An 18,887-nucleotide genomic window follows, 5' to 3' on the forward strand; every position below is an offset into this window, starting at 1 on the left:
CAAATTCATCAACTTTAGAGGTGGCAAAGAAGAGAAATCGAATGAACATCCATATAGTGTTTACTGTATGCCAAGAACTATAGTAAATTCTTTACAAACATTTCATCTGATAGTATCTTCCATATGTCAGCTAGCCTGATTCTCTAATGCAATAGATACAAAAACAAAATCAAGAGATTAAGTTTATTATTATTATTATTATTATTAAGATTAATTATATATATGTATATAATATATTCAAGCAAGTCACTTAATATATCAAATATGTATCAGAAATGTCAGAGCAGGTATGTAAATTCAAATTTTCTGACTTTAAATTGAATGTTTCTTACACCAAACTACATAGATTACATTTCCAAAAGCTTGAGCATTTTGAAAAATAAAAGTAGCAGGATTGCTTAAATCTGTTCACCTTGTTTTTTCCTTTTCTATTTCTTTTCAAAATAAAAATTAGAGAGAAATTATGTTTTAGAATTTATAGTGAGGGAAATATAATTAAGAGGTGACTATAAATTCCAGATTTATCTCAAAAATGTCTGATATTTCTAATCATTAATTACCAAATTTAATAGAAGATTTAATTTTAGGAGCTTTCCAAAATATTTAAGAGATTGCAAAAGTTGTAAATTTCTCTGTTGCAGTTGTTGTTCAGTCATGTCCAACTCTGTAGGATATGTAGTTTTCTCCAGAAAGACATTAGGGTAGTTTGCCATTTCCTTTTCCAGTGGAATAGTCAAATAAATGTTAAGTTACTTGTCCAGGGTCATGCATTTTGAGCCTGGATTTAAACTGAGTCCTTCCTGACTACAAGCTCTGTATTCTATCTACTGAACTATCTAGAGTAATTCTAGTTATTGTATATGCCAGTGACATTTTATGTTAGCCCTTACTGATTTGTTGCTAAAAGATAGCAGTCTGGGAACAGCTAGGTAGGTCAGTGGATTGAGAGTCAGCTCTAGGGATGGGAAGTACTAGATTCAAATCTGGCCCAAGACACTTACTACCTGTTTGACCCTGGGCAAGTCACTTAACCCCAATTGCCTCATCCTTACTGTTCATCTGCCTTGGAACTTACAGTATCAAAGCTAAGATAGAAGGTGAGGCTTAAAAAAATAGATATCAGTCTATATGCTTGGTAGATGCAGACTGGCATTTGTAGAACTAGTCAAGGCCAATCTGATTACAACAAAATCTTTGTATTATTAAATTTCTGAGCCTCAATGGATGACATATGTTAATACAGTGAAATCACTACTTTAAAAAAAAAGCACTTCATAGTCCCTTTAATTTTTTGTAAAAAGCTCAAATGTATTTATTTGTGTGTTAAGTTCTTCTATGCAAACTAACAGAAAAAAAGAAGAAAAGAAAAATCAGGAATTTGATCATCAAGCAGATTTCAATCAAATCAAACAGCCTATTCACAATTCTAGTTGTGAATGTTTTCATGATACATGTGATCACTGAAGAATTTATTCCCTCTATAAGAGGTATCAATAAAGATTATATGGGGAAAATATGGAAATCATTAAGAGCTACTTATAAAACTTTGGAATCCATATTCATATACATTTAACTACTTTTAGAGTGCATTTACAAATGGCGATTTTCTTGAGCAACTGAAATTAGCAACCTTCATCTTCAAACTTTTAAAAAATCCATAAAGTGTAATATCTCTCTGAAAAGATGAAAAGTCTGTCTCTCCTTAACCTCTAGCCTTTGTATCCATGAGTGAGATCCAATATCATCCATTCGGTTTGCATGGAAATTCTCTCCACCCCCCAACATAACTCTGCCTCCAGCAATGGCGGCAGCAGCAGCAGCAGCAGCAGTAGCAATCTAAATAGGCAAAAGCACCTGCAGCCAAAAAACCCTCTTCACTCACCGGGAAAGTGGGCAGGCATCTTCCTATTCCTCGGCACCCCTGCCACCACAGCCAGACCCGCCGGGCTCTGGACCCCCAGCCTTTTTCCATATTTGAGCTGTTTCTAGTTGGAGGTTGCCTTCTATTCTGGGTTTCCTTATATTTGGAACAATATGGTACAATCACTCAGAAATACACTGTTTCCCAGACTTTAATAGATCATTAGAACAAATATATTGATAAAGAGCACCACAGTCACCATACAAAGACAAGCCTATAACACGCACCTTGAACAGAAAAAATTGAAAGCACTGAAGTCCTCTATGTTGTATGCTTTTAGTTAAAGGTACTGCTAAACCATCTGAAGATTTTAAAGTATAGGATTAAAAATGAAAAAGATATTGAAGGCCAATTTATAAAATTAATATATTATGAGGTGTGCATGTTATAGGTAGTTATAGCAAATACTTGAAAATAATCAAATCTACTTAATTTCAGAAGTTTTAATAAGTACATTAGCTAGACTTTAAGTAGAATTATTTTTGTAATGATTAGGTAAAGTTTTCAGTGATATTTTTAATATCTATAACAATGAAAATAAAATAATATTCTTTCTTATGTCCTTCTCTTTTCTAGTGGCACAATTAGGGACAGAGATGTCATTCTATTTTTAAATTCCTGTTTCATACAGAAGACATGCAAAATGTCTATGCAGCAATCAAATTTCCATCTTTCTGGATGGATTTGGTGCTGGAGTGATCATATTTAACAAAAATGGAAAGAAAATCCAAAAATATAACTTTTGGTCTAGACTTTCATATTTCTCCTCTACTATGATCTAGCCAGCCAAATGGACTAATTTATACACAATTTCCTTCCACCCACTCTACAGTGGAGGCACAATAGAGAGCAAGTAGAGAGCAAGAGACACAGATCCTTGAGACACGGGAATCATGACTACAAAACATACAAACGGGTTATGAATAATCAACAGCAAGAAGATGAGCTTATATATGAGACCTGGAAATATTTTTCAAAAGCACTTTGAAAAGTTCAGAATATTATTATCTTCCTTATTGTTTTGGTTTCTTTAAAAATATTATTTATTTTGTAAATAGCACTGACCATTTTATAACCTCTATGGGTAAGCTAATCAATACCAACAGTGGAGTACAAAGGATGTGGGCAGTGTTCTAAGGTGTTCATACTAAACTGCAGTTACAAATAAGTCCTTAAAAAAAGAAAATAAAATTAGTACTAACCTCCATTGAATTGTAAAAAGGAAGACATAATATTGATATAAGAATACAGAAATGTATAAGTCACTAGCTACCTTTGCCATGTTAATATGACAAACTGATTTAAGCTCCTTTATATTTTTGGTCAGTGTGGTCATTTCAGCCATTGTTATAAATAATCATCAAGTTGTCTGAAGACACACAGTTAATTCTATCATTAAAATATATCACTTTACATTATCAGAAGAAAATAAAACTTATAGGCATTTCTAAGTCTTTCACATTAGCTGATGAAGATTTCTAGCTGTGAAAATCATAAGTTGGTAGATTTTCAGTTTCTGCCTTTTATGATTTCTCCTTTAGTATAAAACAACTAAGCAATTAAATTTTAAAATAAGAATGAACCAGTTGGACTAACATTAGGACATTTCTGATTTACCAAGTGAAATATGGGAATCTGGAGTCAAAGGATTTCAATTTTTAAATCCTGCCTCTGTCACTTACTACCCACGTTATTTTAAGTAAGGCATTTAACTTCTCTATCTCAGTTTCCTCATCTGTCAAATGAGACAGTTGAACATAACAGTGCCTACATTTCCTTCCCATTCCAACCTATGATTCTATGAAATTATTCCATTATAATGTAAGTGGTTTTATCAAACCACATTTTCTAGTGTGGGGAGGGGAGGAAGGGAAAGAGATATTTAGGAATTATAATATAAAATTTTTATTTAAAAACTTAAAAATATATAAGTGATAAGAAGGAAATGGTTTGAATACAGTAGATACAAAATATTTATGGATATATTTGTTATAGAAAAATATAACAAAAATCTGTAAATATTATTGGCATTAAATTTTTATTCATAGTTCTTCCTAGTCATTATTAATTAGTATGATAAATTTTTCAGAACAATCCTAATTATAAAGTTTTTTTAATATTTCTATAAATTAAAATCATTATAAATTTCTGCCACTGCTTTTCTACAAATGCATTTTGGGAGGCAGGTTGAAGATATTGTGATTCTTGAAATTTCTCAGACTTGTGAATGTTAAAAAATTCCCCATTGGGGAATTCTCCATTGGGACAATTCCCTATTGGGACTATTCCCCATTTGGACAGTAAGAACTCTACTTAGATCAAAAATGTGAAGACCTCTACTCCACATGTACTTAAGCCTATTTTAGGGGAGAAAACTCCTTGCTGAACAATGAAAAATACTTAAACCCATACTTAAGCCATGCCTAATTTTTGAATTAATACAAAGGGGTGCTAAGTACCTATAAAGGTCAGGCAACTTGTAAACTTACATGGGACAAAGAGGTGAGAAACTTACTCAGAGATTCTAGCCTACTCAGGTGTGGATTACTAAAAGGATTAGTCTACTCAGGTGTGAATTCAGAATGGGCTGTCCTTTGGAAAACATCTACTGTGACTGGTAGATGGAAGAACTTAGGGGAGGTGACATAGGAGAAAACCCCCTATATAAGAAAAGGACAGTCTGTTGAAGAGAAGAGTCTCTTAAAAAACAGTCTCTAAGGAGGCTGTTAGAAGGAGAGTGCTCTAAGGAGGAGGCTCTGAAGAAACAGTCTCTAAGGAGTCTCTTGGGAGAGGCTCTTGAGGACAGTCAGAAGAATCTCTCTCTGGAGAAGGATGGCTAGCTGAACTTGTCTATATCCTTGCTTAGACAGATCTTGTGGTGAGTGATAAAAGACTGACTGATCTCTCTCTCTTAAGACGCAGGTCTAGGCCATGTTGGCTTAAGGCCCTTCATACTTATTCCTTTCTTACTCTTTCTCTCTCTCTTAATTCCTCATTGTATTAATTAATTAAAATTCTCTATAAAACCCAGTTGACTTGGGTATATTCATAATTGGGAATATTTCCCTGGCGACCACCTTATATTTGATTTAAAACAAGACACTGTGGTGAAAACATATTTCCTGCAGTCACAATTTACTCACCTACTCTTATATCTACTACTTATATCTATCACAATTTAAGTCTTCCACTATTTTAATCACTACAGTTTAAGGCCTTCAACCATTTTAACTATTGCAGTTTATGGCTCCCACTCTTTTAAATGCCACAATATGAAGCTTTAAAAGAATTAGATTTTATGGATCATTAAAATAATTTTAATGATAATTTTAGGTGAAGAGAATTTCTACCACCATTTAAAAAGTATGGATTTTCTGGAGCAACAAGGTAGCTGGGTAGATTTAGATCCAGGCCTAGAAATAGGAGGTCCTGTGTTCAAATCTGGCCACAGATACTTCCAAGCTGTATAATCCTGGGCAGGTCATTTAATCCCCATTCCCTAGACCTGAATGCTCTTCTGCCTTGGAATCAATACGAAGTATTGATTTTAAGATGGAAGGTAAGTTGGTTTTTTTTTTTATAGTATAGATTTTCTTACTAGCATGATCAGACTTTGTTTATGGACTTAAAAAGAAAAATACTGTTACTATTTCAGACTATTGAAGCCAAATAGTACACTAAGGAAAGGTGAGTGAACTCAGTCAAAGAACAAGGTCTTGAATCTATGTTGCTACATTTTTTTCTTGAATAAAGTAACTTAATCTCTCTGGGTGTCAATTTTTCTCAATCTGAGGGGGAAAAGGGGGTTGGATTAAATAGTAAAAGGTCCCTATAGCCATGCCCATGATGTTTCATATTTGCTGCCATTCATAAAATTATGTTGTCAATTTTGAATATGCTGTAAGGAATTCTGATAAGGAATATTGATTTTTGCTCATCTAGTCATCCAATTCTCTGTATTTAATTAAGAACATTTGTTGTAAAACTTCAGGCAAGATTAATGGTACAACCTGTGATTATGAAGTAGCTTTCTCAAAAATGGAGTTCCTGATTTCACAAATAAGTTCATAAGAAGGATGATGACCCATTCTAGCCACTAACCAGCATGTTGCCCCCTCACTGGGGTTACAAATAGATGAAGCACCAAGCCTGGAGTCTGGAAGATCTGAGTTAAAATCTGGCCTTAGAGACTTATGGTGTGTCCCTAGGTAAGTTGCTTAACCTCTGCTGCCTCAATTTCCTCAAATGTAAAATGACATTAATAATAGCAACTGCCAGACAGGATTGTTGCAAACGACAAATGAGGTAATATTTGTAAAAAGCATTTAGTGCACTACCTGTGGCACACAGTAGGTGCTAGGGTGTATATTCCCTCCTACCCTCCTACTCAGTAGAAGAAGTCACCTCTGTTACTGAGAAAATAGAAGCTCCTTCTTCTCCCCTATACCTTGGAACATATCTGCATCATCCCCAGATGTCTCCTCTTGTAAACCAGCCTTTGATAAAGGCACCTTTACTTGCCTTTACAAGGAAACCTGTGAACCATTCTTCTATTATCTGCAATTTCTTTTCTCTTTTGGTTTCACTCATAGAGACAAATGTCACAACTGATATTATTCAGCTCATCTAGTAACATTCCCACAAGGTTATCTACCAATTCAGCTCCTCTAGTATATGGATTCTAACCCATTTTGTGTTAGGGACCCATGGGACCCTGTGCTCAAGCCTATAGAGCCCTTCCCCAAATAATATTTCTAAATGCATAAAATTAAATACATAGGAATACGAAGGAAGTCAATTGTCTTAAAAATATTCAGTTTTTTAAAGACAAGTCCTTAGATCCTGTGTTAATAGAGTGAGTGCCCATTAGTTGTTACCACAAAAGGACCTCACAAGTATAGTTAATGTCTATACAAACTTTGCAAATGATGATATTCTTCATACTATCTGCTTCTTTTCTACTGTTATGCTACCAATTATACAAAAGCAGAAGTGAGCTTCACAAGACTATAAACTTGCTTTATACAAATTTCAAATTGTTATGGCCAAAGAATTCCTCATTAATGGCCAGGCTATTAACAAATAAAATGTTCTCTCAAACTATCCATAAGTTTTACCCTAGAAGGAAAGATCACTGTATTGAACTTCCCACATGCTATACAGAAAAGACCCTTTAAATTTGTGAGATTAGCATAAAGGATCTAATAATACACAGATTTACCACTTAGATACAAAATCAAAATACTAATGCACTTGTAGCAAAAATTCAGAAACCCAAGCCCATCTTCAATTACACGAGGTCAACTTTGGAAACCAGGACATCGATCCACTGAAGTGGTTTCCTGTTACTTAAGGATGCTTAATATTTTATAAGTCCTGAAACTTGGTCAAAAGTGAGGTATAGTCTGTTCTATTTCATGATGCAGTCATATGCCTAGGATGAGGAAGTACAGAGATTTAGTATTTTTTTCCCTTCATCAGAGGCCAAGAAAAAGTATTATCTTTTATTTATTGGCAAAAATATTTTAGGCAAGTTTAATTTTTTTTCAAAAAGCATTGTGTTATTTTAACGCCATCTTTATTTTTTTATGTTATAAAACCCCACTTGAATAAGAACTTGATCATAAGATTACTGGACACGGATTTAAAGAATTCTAAGATGTTCTTGATTTATAATAAGAAACTCCATATCTACCAAATTAAAATATTCTTGTGAAGAATTTGAACATTTTCTTAGCTCTAGAAATATGTATTTTGATAGGTACATAATGGAAAAAAATTAACTATTCTACCAATATAATTGCTATCATTACATTGTGTTTGGACTTTCAAGAAAAAAAATGTTTTAGCCTATTAATCTGTAGTTAACTGTTCATTATTCAGAGAAGGGAATATGTATTTAGAAAACAAACATTTGCGTTCAGACCACAATTCAGCATGATGAAATTCTGCATGGGAAGAAAAATGATGCTCAAGAGAAAAAATGAATAAATGATAGAATCCTTGCTTCTTATCTTGCTGCTTCTTCAAACCTTTTTTATGTATGGAGACACTCATATAAGTATATTTCCTGAATAATATCTATGATCTACACAAAGGATTTTTATAGAAAATTTAAGTGTTTAGTAATGGAAACTCAGAAACTTGAGCTCATTTCTCTAAACCACAATAGAATTGAACACCAAAAATTGAGTAGTTCAATGTATTTCATATATGCTAAAACTATAAATAACACCTACCTGGAATTTATAAAGCCTGAGGTGAAGAAGAAGAAGAATAGCATTTATATAGCATCTACTAAGTGCTGCTTTTTCTTTCCATGGTTCTGAATCAGATTTAATCACTTTGACAGTTAATCATCCATTAAAAACACAAACACTCCCTTTTACCTCTACCCTGAAAGTCTTCTTGAAATACTTGGCTATTCTTGCTATACTGAGACCCTTCCATATGGAGACACAGGAGGAGGACGTTGCTGTTGTACAATTCTCTCAGTTGTGTCTAACTCTTCATGACACATTTGGGGTTTTCTTGGGAAGATAAGAAAGCTATTTGACATTTCCTTCTACAGCTCAGTTTGCAAATGAAGAAGCTGAGGCAAACAGGGTTCAGTGACTTACCCAGAGTCACACAGTTAGTAAGTGGCTGAGACTGGATTTGAACTGAGGAATCTTCCTAACTTCAGTACTCCTGCTCTATCCACTGCACCATCTAGCTGCCCCACCTAGTGGTAGGGTATTATCAACCAAAAAGGTATGCAACTGCTACAAAGTTCCTCTCTAGGGATAAGTTAATGAATTATTTATAAGCCAACACAAATCAAGCCAATCCAACTAGTATTTATGAAGTATCCTATTATATGCTAGGTACTGACTATACAAATATGAAAGAAAAATATCCCTAAGTTCAAGAAACTTACATTCTTCGAAGGAAAATAATATATACACATGATCATGGAGCCATCTAGGGAGGCACTGCAAACACCTATATTGGAGTCAGGAAGACCTAAATTCAAATCTGGCCTCTGGCATTAGTTGTGTGCCCCTGGGCAAGTCATTTAACCTTTGCTTGCCTCAATTTCCTAAACTGTAAAATTGGGATAATAATAGTGCCTATCTCTCAGCACTAATGTGAGAATCAAATGATATACCATTCTGGAAGCACTTAGCACTGAGACTATCACTTAATAAATAAGGATAAATAAATAGTACTTAAATAAATGTATTAAACTGGCACTTCATGAATTCTCATTTCTTTCTTTGGCATTTCCTTGGCATTCTTAATTGCTTGATGGAACCTAGGGATTCTAATAGGCAGAGATGGGGGTTGAATGCTTTTAAGGCATGGGAAAGCAGTTCATGCACAGGAATGGATGCAAAGGACCTCCATTGGAAATTTATGAATAAAATACTAAGTGACTTCTAGTGAATACACTAAACTAAAAATCCTGAGAATAGGGATGTTTTCTAGACATTTTGAATATACCATTATGAATTATGACCTTTGACAGCTATTCAACAAAATGACCACAGTATGTGGAATTCAATGGAATTGCTTCATAGAGATTTTGTCTTCACACGAGCAGCTAAGAGATGACTAGAATTTTTATATCAAGCTATATCTTATCTGACCAACCTTCTTAAAATGACCTTTTTTCTTGGTGTAGTAAGGATTAAGAAATTCCATTTGGAGTTTCAATGCCTGTGAATTGCAAACATCTTTATTTCCATGATGAAAATAGTTAATAAAATGAAATAATTTGCCTTTAATTGTTTAGAAAAGAAGACAGGGAAAAACTACAATCTATGACTCAAAATGAAACTTGGAAAAGATAGAGAAAGTGGGAAGCTAGGAGTCTCAACGGTCTAAGAGCCAGGTCCAGAGAAAGGAAGTTCTGGCTTCAAATATGGCCTGAGACACATTCTAGGTGAGTGATTCTGGGCAAGTCACTTAACTCCCACTGCCTAGCCCTTACTTCTCTTCTGACTTAGAGCCAATACATACTATGGATCCTAAAACAGAAGGTAAGGGTTTTTTTTTTAATGGACACAACCATTAAAAAAGAACAGATGAATGATACCAAAAGATAAAAATTAGAATAATAATCAAATAATTGAAAAGGGCAGATGAATGAAATTTGTAATTTGTAAAGGCTCAAGCACTAGTTTGTCCATTTATAGCAAGAATAAGAAAAAAATAATGAGGACAATAAAAATACCTTGTAATTATATGTAATGTAATGTAATACATTATGTAATATGTAATAATGTAATAATGTAAATAAAATATATTGAACAAAGGAGAGAAAATTTGGGGATATTCATGTCTATCCTATCTCAAGGGAATCTGTTACCCAAATAGAAAATATAGGGGCAAAAATGTTAAGTGACAATGACCTATAAAGAAAGGGAGTATGATATTTCAATGACAAATCACTCCAGGATATTTACTAAGAAAATTCCAAACTGGGTCACAAAGTGTCAGTCATGATTGAAATGAATGAACAACACATGATTCAACTCACTACCAAGAGTGATAGAAAATGTGGGCAGAATCAGAAAGATGGGAACACAACAGAAACTCTATTAATTTGGGGAACACAGTGCAATACTGACATTGACTTCCTTAGCTCCTAACAACATAGGTAAACTTGTCTCCAACAGGGATTTAGCCAACACTTCAAATCATTCAAATGTCTCAGATACCGAAAACAAGAAAACCACTATATGATCTTCCATATGCCATCTTTCATAAGACCCTAAGGCTTAAAGGGAAAAAAGTGGATGATTTTTTCCAAACAGGGTGGCCAAAAGGTAAATTTTTCCAAAGATAACAATCCATGACTCCTGTTCTTCAATCTTTTCCCTTCCCTTCCCCCCCAGTACAAAAATGTCGTTAGTTTAAAACTCCTGGCCAAATGCTTGGTTATCATTTAATTCATTCACTCAAAAAATATGCTAGCATCTGCCCTGGGCACAGAACTAGATTTTCACCAACTTTTTAACCACGGAAGGACATTTGATGCCTTTGGATTCCTAGATTATCTTAGATGATAACTTCCAGACAAGAAAGCCCCACAAACTAAGTCCACACTGACTTCCAAGTCAGTATTTCATCCTGAATGAAATTGTTGGTACACCCAATAAATATTTCTCATTATGCAGTTTAAGTCATTTCCATCTAGTTTGGTCCATTTGGGACATACAAAACAGTTGGGTAATCAACATTTATTGGCTCACATGATGAGTCAGGAAAAGTTGAATTAACATAGGCTCAGATTCCCCATTGGGTTCTATCTATACACAAATCCTGCTAAATGAGAAACTTTGAGTTTATAAAATCAATCTGATAAAAAGGTCTTTTCTTCCATTAACACCACCACCATACTTGTGGGACATGCTTAAAGCATAAGCCAAATAAAGGAAATGATAGATAAATACAGAACTCATTCCGGGGAGCTGGATTGTTAATTATGCCAACAATAATGAAGATATAAACAATGGCTGTCTTCATAGCCTAAGTTAAGTCTTCTACAAAGAATCAGAACTGAAAGGGAGACCTCACGCCCTCAACTTTGGGCATCTATATAGTATCGTAGATTGGAGTACTGGGCTTTAAAAAAAAAAAACAAACAAACAAACAAGCAAAATCTTGCCTCAGAAATTTACTGACTGTGTGGTCCCAGGCAAGTCACTTAATCTATCCCAACTTCAACTCCCTCATTTGTAAAATGCAAGTGATGATAGCATCTATCTCATGGGGTTGTTATAAGGACCAAATGAGATAACAAAGGGGAAGTGCATTATAAAACACTGTAGCGTTATATCAATGTTGGCTACTAATATTACAACTTAAAAGACAAATGGAAGAAAAGAGATCTCAAAGGAGTCATTTACCTGACTTCTACAAGACCTTCAAGTTAACTCAAGTCAGAAGACAAAATATCCTATTTTGAATTCTAAGTATACAGGTGCTCAGGTAAAGTGATTAGACTGAGAAGTTAATCATGTCTAGAAATTAGCAGAGGTTGCAAAAGATAATTTGCCTTCAAAGCAAGATTAAAAATCATGCATTCTGCTTTAGAAATCAATCACATTTGCCTAAACAAAGCCAAACTTGCCAAGGTAAGATATTAGCCTTTAGGGGTCTACAGAAATAAGTTTAGAATGCATAGGATGGTTTGGTTCTTCTTGGCTAAGCAGTGATAGCCTTAGTGCTGCATGAGTACAAATCTCCATGTCAGACCTTCTCATTCCAAAGAGAAAGATGATCTTCTGATATCAGGCCATAGAATACTGAAGTTGGAAGCTATCTTGAAAATCATCTAGGCCCACTGGATATCCAAAGTGTCAGTTGGAGGGAATGAGAGGTAGCATTGGAAATAGCAAAAAACAATAGTTTTACCCTATTCCTCCATTAGCTGTCTATCAAAAATATTAGCAAAGGACTAGTTTGGTTGGGAAATAACTTCTTTAATTTCTCCTGCCAAAATGGTCAAAAAGACTATTTTTGAAACTTAATATGCTCTGGAAACAAGAGTAATTCAGTAATAAGAACTCACATTATATAGCATGTAAAGTGTATAGGACCATTTCCACAATAACTTAGAGAGGTAAATGATAAAAATATAATCCCATGTTACCTGTGAGAAAACTAAGGTCTTGGGGAGTGAAGTGGCCTGTAATGGGTCACTCAGCTAGAAATTATCTGAAGATTCAGTCTTAAATTTCCCAACTCTAAGTTCAACATTCTATATACCACAATGCCTCTCTGAAGAAAAAAAGGGCTGGAAAACACGGACTCAGCAACTGGTCCTAAATTAATCTGAAATTACACTGAAATTCATCAATCAACCAAAACATATTTATGAAGCACCACCACATACTAGGAACATCTGAGCAACTAAACATGTATACCAGATACTTTGAATTTTAAAAGTTTTTAACCATCTTTTTTCTAAGCCAACAGGGAAGTGATGAGTCCCAATAAGTTAACAGGTCTACTGGGATCTGTTAGAGTCATTATCTTGAAAGGTAGTGGTGGTACAGTGGATAGAGTTCTGAACCTCATGTCAGGAGTTCAAATTTGGCTTCAGGCACTAACTAGCTATGCAATTCTGAACAAATAACCTGGCTGCCTCAGTTTCTTCAATTGCCTAATAGAGATGATAATCATAAGACTGAGATCACAGGGTTGTTGTAAAGATAAAATTAGATATTTGAAAAATGCATTGCAAACCTTAAAGTATCTAAATGACAGCTGTTGTTATCTGCAAAAAATGTTTTCTTTTTCCAGCTTAAGTTAGTGGGGGAAAAAAAATCAGAAATTGACCAACTGTGTTCATACTTTGATGCCCAGCCCTCGAAAATTACTTGTCTTCATCTTCAAAATTATAAGCTTTCAACTTGTCTCATGTGGTGGTAGTGAAGGAGAATGACTAATAAAAATTATAACGAAGTACTTTGAAAGCATTAAGGGCTATATAAAATGTTTGATAATGATAAGGTTTCTATCAGTCAACATCCAAAGCATTAAAAACAAATTTGGCACACATGAAACCCTGCTGTTCTACTCCTCCTACCTTGGCTCCAGTGTTATCATTTAGTTCCAGTTATACATTATTTTCAAGCTGGTCCTACATCTCCAGGAAATATACTAGAAGAATGTGGAATCATCTCTGTTTTTCTCAAAGTACTCCACAGATAGAGGGTGAACTATGAATCAGCCAAAAAATGATGGAAGCATTTTCCTTTTTGCAAATAGACCCTCACAAAATATAGACTTATGACAAGGGCCAAATGAAAATCAAATACTAATGGATGGAAATATACACTTCATATGGAATTAACTTAATTCCAAACCATTGTCTCATTCTTTTTAGAAAATTGTTGGTCTTGGGGGAAGCTGGGCGGTTCAGAGGATTGAGAGCCAGACCTAGAGATGGGAGGTCCTGGGTTCAAACCTGGACTCAGACACTTCCTAGCTATGTGACCCTGGGCAAGTCACAACCCCCATTGCCTTTCTTTTGCCTATCTTTTATTGCTCTTCTGCCTTGGAACCAATAAATAGTATTAATTTGAAGACAGAAGATAAAAGTTTTAAAAAAGAAAGAAAATAGTTGGTCTTGGGCATAAGGAAAAGAGGAATTTATTTATTTTTTTATTTTTTGCCAATCTCAAATACTTTCATTCACTATTTTGTTCATAAACCTTCCCGGGAAGGAATTTCCAATGTGACTTGGAGGAGCTTTTAGCATTTCAGGAGTTCATGTTCTTTTCAAGACAGCCACACTGTTGTAGAGTTTAAAGTAAAGCTTGCTGTTTGCTATCTCCCTAGCATTCTCTCCATGACATACAAGAATAACTCAAACACAGAAGTTATACAGTCAATCACTCCCCAAAGGAAAGTGAGCACTCAGCACAAAGGCATGCTTCAGAGAAAATACAATTTTCCTCCCCACTGGGTACTACAGTAATTGTATACCTGACAGATGAAGTTCTTACCTTTTCAGCAATGCAAGGTTTTGCTTTTGCATGGATCCTGCTCTTACACTCCTACTGCTTCCATTATCACTTCTATGCATGGGACTGCTGAATATGGTTCAAGTCTACCAATTTCCAGACCATGTTTGCAACTCTCTACAGGACATGCTTACCTAGGTGATCCACTTTCTGACATCACAAACTTTCAAATACTTGAAAACAGGTATCATATCGTTCCTTAGGATTCTTCTCTTCTTCAGAGATATAGTAGATACTTAACAAATGCTTATTGATGGAGAGTTGTCTCAATTTATCTTCATATTATATAAACACAAGGCCCTTCATTATATATGCTGCCCTTATTTGGATACTTTGTAGTTTATTAAATGTCCCTCCTAAAATACGGCACCCAGAACTGACAAAATATTCTAGATATTGTCTGAATAGGGCAAGATACTGCAGGGCTTTCACCCATCCCAGATTCATATCATCTATAAATATGAGATCCTATTTTTGCTTTTATGCAATAATTAATACTATTTAAAAAAAAAAAAAACTAGACTCCAGAGAGTCCTTTGGCACTTCACTTAAGATGACTCCAAGTTGACATCACTCTATTAATCAACATTCCTTGTATCTGTATTTGTCTGGAAAATGATACAAATTTGAATCACCTATTGATACTATTGCCTGATTCACATCTTTTCTGTAAGCCTATCATGAGAGACTGTCAGACTCACTAACTTCAATACAGACTGTATCTACACTATTCCCCTGATGTACCAGGTTATCAACTCTTCCAAAAGAAAGAAATGAATTTAGCAGATTAAATATAACACAACTCATTCTTAATGTAACTTAATATAAATTGTTCACTCATAATGATCACTTCTTCCATTTTTTAAGAGATGACTATCAGTTTTAGTAATCCATTCTAAAAGTTTGCCTGGAATCAATCTAAATCACCTTTCAAAAAAAATCTGGATGTTTGTTTATATACAGACCTTTGACATCTCTCATCAGCACCCCCTTGACTAGTGATGGTGTACTTTTACATTAGTCTCTCTCTCTCTCCCCAATCAAAACTCCATAATAATCCCAAAGCCCAGGTATGACCAGATCACACGTCAGTTCAATAAATTTATGTGGTTCCTCAGTGCTCCCTGGATAAAGTACAAAAACCATTTTGGCAATTTTAAAGCCCTTTACAATTTGACTTCAACATGTTTTTCCAGAAGGATTATATATTACGTTATGTGAACTCTATGCTTTAGCCATAAAATGACCTATTTGTTGTTTCCTGTACTCTACATTCCATCTCCTGCCTTTGCCGAGATATTTTCAATCCTCAACATCCCTCTCCACCTCCCACCCCACCACCTTAGAATACCTAGTTCCCTATATGGCTTGGCTCAAGTGCCTCCACTTTCACAAGGGGTACTAGATTTCCCCATTGTCTAATGTCACCCCTTAAATTACTATATATTGTAAAAGCCAAATAGTTAGTTATCTACAACAAAGTTTTATCCTCTGGTTAGAATTAGGTTCCTTGAGCAGAAACCATCTCACTTTTATATCTGTATGTCAGCACCTGACAGTGTCTGGTACATAGAAGATGCTTAATAAATATTTGTTGCTTGGTCAATTGACTTAGCTATGATATTTACAAATTTTGGACTATCTGTATATAGCTCATTCAGGCAAGATGATTTTACTGAATTGTAATCATTTATGTACTCATCTGTAAGAAAGAAGGAAGGAAGAAAGAAAGGAAGGGATGGAAGAAGAAAAGAAGGAAGTGATGGAAGAAGAAAGGAAGATAGGGAGGGAGGAATGGAGGAAAATTATATTTGTTAAGCACTTAATTTTTTCGTAGGCACTGTTGAGGACAAAAATATATAACATAAAAAGTCCCTGACTTCAAAGTGCATACATTCTAAAGGGGAAGACATTAGAGAGAGAAAGGAGTTCTGTCCTATGATGTTGGAGAGAAAGTGAGAGTATCTAATTAACATACATATTCCAGGAAAAAAAAAAAGGTCACACAGATTAAGTTTCAAGGGCAATTAGACCTTGGTTTTCCATTTCTTGCTATTTTCTATTTTACTCTTCCTATTCTGAAAGTCATTTCCCTTGGGAGGAAAAGGAGAATCAAAGTAGGAGTTCAACACTTCTAATTTTTTGTAATCGATTATCATCTTCTCCTTTCCATCAATAGGATTTCTACTCTTTTTTTATCTTCCTTTTGTTCCCAACATCAAATTCAAAACCATAGAGGAAAGAATCTTTTTGGTTTAGTTTAGTTTAAGTTTCAGCTCAAATTAGACCGACTTCCATGATGGTATGATATAACCTTGCCTCTTTTCTCCCTATCTTCTGTTACCTTCTCTGATTTTCATCTCTTGCCTGTATGTTTTTTAGACTGTAGGCTCTTGGAGAGACTTCCTGTGCAGTTGCAGTGAGCACTTTTTGTTTTGCTTACTCATTGTATAAAGCTTTCCTGATCACCATAATGTCACTGTTCTGCTCTTCAGCATCTCTGATCCCTCCTCAATTTACTTTCCCTAATAATTTAATGTGTGTGTTTGTGTGTGTGTGTGTGTGTGTGTGTGTGTGTGTGTGTGTGTGTGTGTGTGTAGGTTTTGATGCCAATCTTTCTTTGTCTCGTTCATCCTGCCAGTTCCTAGTTCAGAGAGAGAGTAAAAAGCTATTTTCTGTGCAGTCTCATCACATTTTGGTGATGTTCATAAAAGAGTTCATCTGAAAATAAACAAGAACCAGCTCTTTTTTTTCACAACCTACAATGTCTCTCTTGGGGATTCAAGGGCTAATCTACAGTGAAATGAGGCAATGAACAATGACAGCAAGGAGAGAATCAAACAAGGTTTGGCTTGTTGTCTCTTGACAAAATAAGGAGCATGAACCATATGTCTTAAATACAAATCAAAGACTCAGAAGACAGTAGACAGAAAAATGAAAAAGCAATCTGATATCATATTTGAGCAATCTGCATTGCTTTTAAGACCAATGAAAGCTGCAGGGAATAGCAAACTCCTAAAGCTTCTCAAAGGATGTTATAGGACTGCAAATAATGGGACTTAGAACTAAAAGGGATGCTAAAGGCCATTTAGTCCAATTTCCTAATTTTACATATGAGGAAATTGGTATCCAGGGAAATTAAAGGCATTGCCTGAGGTCATAAAAACAGTTGGCAAGACCAAGATTTAAACTCAAGTAGGCCTTCTAAAAAGTAGCACAGCAAATAGAATGCTAAACTGGAGTCAAGAAGATATGAGTTCAAATCCTGTCTTAGAAACTAAATAGTGTTTAAGTTTTGGAAGGTTACTTAACATCTCAGGGCCTCAGTTTATTTTCTCTTTAAAAAGGGGGTGTTGGCCTAAAGAGTCTCTAATATTCTTTTCAGCTTTAAATCCATGATCCTATAAGGTAAATATTCAGTGCTTTCTTCAGGCTGCCTCTCTTAATTATGACAGATCATATATGGAAAAAATTACCTAAACACTTAATAGAGGAGATGTTCCCAATGCTATTCTCAGTCCATTGTATGTCAGCCAGAACTAGTTGCAATGGTCTTAATTTTGTAATTTCTATCATTTAAATAAGTTCCCATTTAGAGGGCAACATTCAATTGCCCTCACCCTAACCCACTCTCTAGGAGTCAAAAGCCTAGTAAAATGTTCTCTATTTCTGTAACTCCTAGGAATCAATAACAACGATTGCTCTGTGAGCTACAGTCTTTAATTAAAAATAAAGTAAGCCAGTGATGTAGATAGATATTGGCAGTTTAAAACAATGGCTTCGTTAGCAGGGTGCAATCTATCCCAAGAACTACTAAAACTATACCTTGCATGTGATCTCTCAAATGATAAATCCAATGAACATTTCTCAGTCCTTATCCTCCTTGATCTTTATGAGTTGTTGGAAACTATGGCCCACCATTTCTTTCTGGAAACTCCTCAATGTATTTCTATGAAGCCCCTTTCCTATTTCTTCTTCTACCTGCCATGCAGAAGCATGACTCATTTGTCACTTCTTCCTCTAAATCTCTTATAATTAGAGAAATGCAAAATCAAAAAAACTCTGAGGTACCACCTCACACCTAGCAGCAAAGGAAAGTAATAAATGTTGGAGGAGATATGGCAAAATTGGGACACTGGTGCATTGCTGGTGGAGTTGTGAATTGGTTTAACCATTCTGGAAGGCAATTTGGAATTATGCCCAAAGGATACCACATAAGGCTGACCGGACTCTCATCTAGACCTTCTCTCAATACTCAGTCTTTGTGATATCAAACAGAAATCATCATCTTTTCCCTTAAATCTATATTTCCTTCCAACTCTAACGATACCCTCTGAACTGTTCCCCCAATCAGGCAGACTTGAAACATGAAGGGCTAATGTTGTTTCTCTCTTTCACAACCTTCCACCATGTTATCAGATGTCAAGTCCTATTGATTCTATCTC

The 18,887-nt window shown here is 35.0% G+C and overlaps 1 protein-coding gene across 5 annotated transcripts in view; it reads right to left on the reverse strand.

Moving 5' to 3' along the window:
• The window catches only part of CCDC85A (coiled-coil domain containing 85A), a 260,019-nt gene that overhangs the window by 14,074 nt on the left and 227,058 nt on the right, over positions 1-18,887 (reverse strand). For 2 of the 5 annotated variants that reach the window (XM_001375075.3, XM_007476800.2), the window contains exon 4: positions 1,883-2,017. The exons of the other annotated variants lie outside the window; for them this stretch is intronic. In XM_001375075.3, coding sequence (XP_001375112.1) covers positions 1,883-2,017 — 135 coding nt within the window. The remainder of the gene's footprint in view (positions 1-1,882; positions 2,018-18,887) is intronic. 5 annotated transcript variants of the gene reach the window in all.

The sequence above is a fragment of the Monodelphis domestica genome, chromosome 1 (genome assembly GCF_027887165.1).
Source record: "Monodelphis domestica isolate mMonDom1 chromosome 1, mMonDom1.pri, whole genome shotgun sequence".
Taxonomy (NCBI): Eukaryota; Metazoa; Chordata; class Mammalia; order Didelphimorphia; family Didelphidae; genus Monodelphis; species Monodelphis domestica.